Source organism: Sinocyclocheilus anshuiensis, unplaced genomic scaffold (genome assembly GCF_001515605.1).
Source record: "Sinocyclocheilus anshuiensis isolate Anshui unplaced genomic scaffold, SAMN03320099.WGS_v1.1 scaffold1425, whole genome shotgun sequence".
NCBI classification, from domain to species: Eukaryota; Metazoa; Chordata; class Actinopteri; order Cypriniformes; family Cyprinidae; genus Sinocyclocheilus; species Sinocyclocheilus anshuiensis.
The window spans coordinates 785,686-791,685 of record NW_015551044.1 but is presented as its reverse complement, the minus strand read 5'-3'; the positions used below and the strand labels follow the sequence as shown (position 1 = coordinate 791,685).

Here is a 6,000-nt window from a genome sequence, read left to right as displayed (position 1 = left end):
TTATCCACAAAAAAAAAAAAAAAAAATCAAGCTGTCATTTCATGTACTCTTGGGGGCCCCCTGGTGGCCACATTGGAAATGTTTAAGGGAACCGCAAAGTGACGAATATGGCTGGGACATATTTATCAATGTTTGCTCTGAAAGGTGAGACTGTTTATTTTAACATCCTGATCACACGATTCCTTTGCTTCTTTTTTTATTTTTTATTATTAGCCTAAATAAGCTGACGAAATACACAATTACTGTAACTGTGAAAGCATGTAAGCCGACTAACTTACTTTACAAACTTCCCTTACAAAAATTAACCATATGTTTTTACTATTAAAATTTATTAATTAATACGTTTATTATGTAAAAAATAAATAAAAACAAAAAATGGTTACTATAGTTAAACCATGATAACCACAAACTAACCATGGATTTACTACACTGACCATAGTTTAACCATGGTAGCTATTTGTACAACTGTGGTTATACAAATGGTAATCGATACAAAAAAAAAAAATACATGTTTAATTTTTGTTTTGTTGGAGTAATTTTTGCATTGTTGGGGTCCTCCCGTTGTGGTCTGTATTTGCGTTTCTGTATTTGGTTGTGTTGTGAGCATTTGCAGCGTGTTTATTTATTTGTTTGTGTTGTGAGCATTTGCAGCACATTTCTTTGTTTGTGTTGCGAGTATTTGCAGCGCGTTTCTTTGTTTGTTTGTGTTGTGAGCATTTGCTGCGTGTTTTTGTATTTGATTGTGTTGCGAGTAATTGCAGCACATGTGCTGTCAAACTGATGAAGATGTTTTCTTAATTTGCTGGTGCTTTTTCTATTTGCATGTGTTTTCTGAAGTTGCAGCGTGTTGAGCTCTCTCGGCCACCGTACAATATGGTGCAATATTATCCTATTTACATCAATGTGATAAACGAGTTAGATCACAAGCAATATAAAAGTAATCAAAAGTAGTCTGATGATTATATTACCTGAAATGTGTACCGTAATGGATAACGTTACTAACTACAATTAACGTCATGTAATTTGAAATCAGTATTGGACTACAATTTGTAAGGAATATACTAGCACTGACCATTGCCACCAATGTTTTACTCCATACACAATGCATGTAGTAATTTTCCATAAATTTATGGTATTTTGGATCTGGTACTATGGTAATATCATGCTTTTTGGACATTACAACGCTATGTAAAATTCCACTATATAAAAAGGGGCAAAGTACCATATTTTAAAATTACCATTTCAAAGAACCATGGTATTAAAACAACATTTTCCCATAATATATCATAATCAAAACAAATCTATGGCACTTTTGAATATGGTGCTATGGTAATTTTTTTTACAACCCCCTACTATATGAAAATGGCAAATTACTGTAAGTTTTAAATTACCATTTCAAATAACCATGGTATTAAATAGGTATTTTCCTATTATATATCATAATCAAAATAAATCTGTGCTATTATTGGATATGGTACGGTAATACCATGCTTTTTGGACATTACATATAAATACTCACTCTATGAGAATGTCAATCAAATTATCATAGTTATACATTTCAAAGAACCATGGTATTAAAACAAAATTTTCCCATAATATATCAATCAAAACAAATCTATGGCACTACCATGCTTTCTTTAAGTTATAATGCCATGTAAACACAATATGAAAATGGCATATTATAGTAAAGTTTTAAATGTCCATTTCTACGAACCACGGAATTAAATATGAGACCATTAGGCCGTGATATCTTCCATTAATATTCAAATTAGTAGAAGAGATTATTTAATATTTTATTAAATCATGTGTTTTAGTGTTTTTGACCCTACCCCATTGGGAGTCACATGCAGTGCTGGTGAGTTCGGTGGCACCGTGTTGACCCGCTCCGTGTCCGAATCACTGGACTGCAGCAGAACCGGGGCGCTCGTCCTCACGTTCGGCACACGCAGAGACTCGGACCCGGCGTAAGTGGCCCTATTCGGGCGAATAAACCTGGCGCGCTGCCCGGTGGCCCTTCTCTCCGCTGAGGAGGTCAGGGACGAGGTTATGGGAGGCGCCAGCATCGGCTCCGAGACCGAGACGTAGTTGGTCTTTCTGTTTGGAGCGAACAGAGGCTCATCAGAGAAGCGGGTGATTCTCTGGCGGGTGGAAAACGACGAGTGCATGAGCGAGATTTCCGACCCGAAGCGGTCCCTCTTCCTCTGGGCCATGCGGAACAGCTTGTATCCCACGAACAGGCAGTTGAGCAGCAGGAGCAGAAGGACGCAGGGAATGAGCACCAGGATCAGAAGGGCCAAACTGGACACCGGGAGGCCCTCAGGTAAGCTTGATGAGGGCACAGCCGATCCCAGCTGCGACATTTAATCACAAAGCAGGACAAAACAATATGATTTTGATGTTTGCTTAACTGCACCTCTGATTATTTATGTTTTTATGTAAAATAATATCAATAAAATGACTAAAACTGACAGCCGACAGTTGAACCGCAGGTGCGCCCTATTGACATCAATTCATTCCGCCAGAGTGCGTCAAGAGCTTTGGCTTTTCACCGACAGTTTGCAACAACTTTGCAATCTTACCTCAGAGATGAGAATTTCTTTGGTGTATTAAGTCGTCTATTTTGTTCGTAAGCCCTCAAAATAGCACAGTAATGAAGTTAAATATGTAAAAGCACTTATGAGTTTCAGCTGAGGTGAAATCAAGCGCTTGTGTGAGACTCTGGAAACAAAACAAAATCACCAGGAAAGTTCAGAGAACGATGAGTAAATAATTAATTGGTGACTGTATAAAATAAAATGTTATATAAACAAATGTACATTCATATTTACATGTTTTTGCTGCTTCTATCGGAGCTACCTCGTGATGTCGCTAAACGCATTATTGTACAGTTTAGTGTGAACACGTCAAAATTCATTTCTAATGTATCAAAATATAAACCTTTTGTTCCCCAAATTATTCTGAATAAAAAAGTACAGTAGCCTATTCCTAAAATTCATACACATTTCCTTGATGTAGGCTCATTCTTAACCAATTTTTCTGAGGGGAACGTTAGTTAATAGTCATATCTGCTAGTGTTTTTACTGTTAATTAAATATATTAAAATTAAATTGAAATAAAGCTGAAATACAATATTAATATGAGATGAAAACGTAAATTTAAAAATCTTGAAACTTTAAAAAATGAAAATTTGTTGAATTGCCAACTAACTTAACTACATTTACGACGAAGTAGCCTACTAAAATTGCTACAAGTAAACTGAAATGAAAGCTAAATTTAACTAGCCTATACAAAACTAAAATGGTCAGAAGCTATTTAATTTAATAGAAAATTTAAAATTTAAAAAGTGAATTCAAAATATTTTAAGTAATATAATAGTATATAAATAACACCAACAGTAACGCTGTTATCTCAATGTTTTTTAGTAGCTAATTATAGTTTCGAGGCGATTCTTCCAAGTTCTCACCGTGCAATTCATTATTATGGCCGAGAGAGGGCAGTATAGTCTAGTTTAACATTGTAGTTTCATGAGCCTTTTTCAGTTGTTGTTCATGTAAATGCAATCACAAACCCTGTTCATCTTATTACTTTAAAGCCATCAAAGACATATTTAATATGCTAACCTAACCTTGATTCCCGTAGGCTTGAGTCCCTTTAGATGGTCCCTTAAGTACTTATAATTGCGTCCATTCATTTTGCGGGCAGCTTTATCTGAAGCAATTTAGAAATGAGTAATGCTTCCACAGGGAACATACCACTGATGCTGGAAGCACAAACACACAGTCGCTGTATGTGTTGTGAAATGTCATGGATGGCCTCATTTGATGTTAGAAAAAGGAAAAATTACAATATTTTTTCTGCATATATGTAGCTAATAAAAAAAAAATACAACTGCATAACAGTGGATTTCCCAAGTGAAATAGATGCAGTGGTGAGCAAACATTACACTTCAGATATAGAATTGGCTTTTTTAGTTTTTCTAAGAAATATCTAGGTTCACACCCTGCTAAAAACAGCCATTCTGACCCTTGAGTAAGTGTGAGTGTCATTTTAAACTGTGAGATGATTCATGGCCCACAAACACAGCTATGACTGACACGAGACAATGTTCTTCTCGCTCAGACAGTTCATATATTTGCACATTTCCTGTGAATACCAGTCTGTTGAGCTTGAGAGAATCATTGCCAAATATGTCCAATCAAATATACAGTACACTCTTAGAAAAAAAAATTGTACCATTAGGGGCAAAACAGCTTGAGGCAGTACCCTCATATCATTTGTCATCTTTGTACCTTAATTACATAAAAAGGTTCACAGCTTCACAAAAAGGATACATATTACTACTTTAAGGTACTAATACACATCTTTTAGGGGTATATTGTACCACTTTGCACATTTTCTGACTGTATTTCAACCGGGGTCCTTCCTGGGAAAAAGATCACTTGTACACAAACTGGAAGATATATTTGAGAAGAAAATTATATAAATCATGCCTTTTCTTTTTTATTTTACTTTCTTTTCTTTTCATTTCTTTGCTTTGCTTTTCAGCTTTTCGCTTCACAAGATGTTAATTGATGGACTGGAGTGGTGTGGATTACTTGTGGATTATTGTGATGTTTTTATCAGATGTTTGGACTCTCATTCTGACGGCACCCATTCACTGCAGAGGATCCATTGCTGAGCAAGTGATGTAATGCTACATTTCTCCAAATCTGATCCCATGAAGAAACAAACTTAACTTAATCTTCGATGGCCTGAGGGTGAGTATATTTTAATCAAATTTTAAATGTTTGGGTGAACTATTCCTTTCAATTCAAAATCATTTGCTTTAATATGGACTTTGTTCTCCCTTTGCTGCTTTGCAGATTTCTGGGAAGGTTTTCTAATGGATGCTGGAACATGGATGCAGGGATTTGCTCTTGTTCGGATACAAACATCACTGAAGTCAGGTATTGATGTTTTTGTGATGGAGTCTGGCTTACTGTTTGAGTGTTGTTTGGCCTGTGCACAAGTCCTTCCATTTCTTCGTAGACCACATTTTGTGCACTGCATGGGGCATTTCCAGCAGATTTAATCTTTTTTTGTATATGAACAACTCTTGGATGTATTCTTGATTAGTTTTTCCTATTTTTCCCTTTGTGCTATACAAGTAAAGTTACTATTTTCATCTTCAGAAAGCAGTAGGGAATATACAGCAGGCTTTGAAACTATTAAAAGCATACAGATTAAATATTTAAAGGCTAAAACTTTATGGTAGCTACTGAGTTTTAATCAACCACACCATGGCCTCATATAGCTTTTGTGTTTATTAGTATTCAAATCCACAGAGCAAAAATTCCACCCTTTCTGGTGTGGAACATGATTATCACAGATGATTAATACATAAAGATCTACTTTATTCATGTTATTTTTGAGGCAGGGCATCACAGGTTACTAGGGTAAATAATTACATTGTATTACAAGTTTTCTGAAACTTATGTTTAAATGGATGGAGGAGGGTAATTAGCTATTGAGCAACGCGAAGCTGGTGATAGTACTGAAGGACCTTATATATATGAGTGCTGTGACAGGTGTCGCATCAGACGTAGACCTTATATAGGAATGTTGTGATAAGCGTAATTTTTCTATATGTAGACGTGGATCAGCTGAGAGTCAGCTGATGCAAGCTTGACTAACGTGACCCGCCAGAACTGATGCTATGAATATATAGATATATTCACACACGCACACATATATATATATATATATATATATATATATTAAATGATTTTAGCAAATGGCTGCAATATAACAAAGAGTGAAAAATTTAAGGGGGTCTGAATACTTTCCGTACCCACTGTATATATATGTGTGTGTGTGTGTGTGTGTGAATATACATAAAGAATATACATAGGAATAAATCTGTAAAGTTTGCTGTTTGTAAGTTCTAGTTAAGTAAAGATTTTGGTCTCAACAAAATTGAGAAAATGGCCTTTAAAGATATGTATTGTAATTTAAATCTAC

General features: G+C 35.5%; 1 protein-coding gene across 2 annotated transcripts in view; it reads right to left on the bottom strand.

Annotated features, from left to right (window-relative positions):
- LOC107661578 (uncharacterized) overlaps window positions 1-2,849 on the bottom strand; it is a 5,529-nt gene extending 2,680 nt beyond the window's left edge. Inside the window, exons 1-3 of one of the 2 annotated variants that reach the window (XM_016451226.1) lie at window positions 2,829-2,849; window positions 2,580-2,718; window positions 1,830-2,351 (exon numbers count right to left, since the gene is read on the bottom strand). In XM_016451226.1, coding sequence (XP_016306712.1) covers window positions 1,830-2,210 — 381 coding nt within the window. In that variant the 5' untranslated portion in view covers window positions 2,211-2,351; window positions 2,580-2,718; window positions 2,829-2,849. Of the gene's footprint in view, window positions 1-1,829; window positions 2,361-2,579; window positions 2,719-2,828 lie in introns of those variants that run through there. The other variant, XM_016451224.1, reaches the window with a different exon arrangement.
- Between the last annotated feature and the right edge of the window lie 3,151 nt (window positions 2,850-6,000).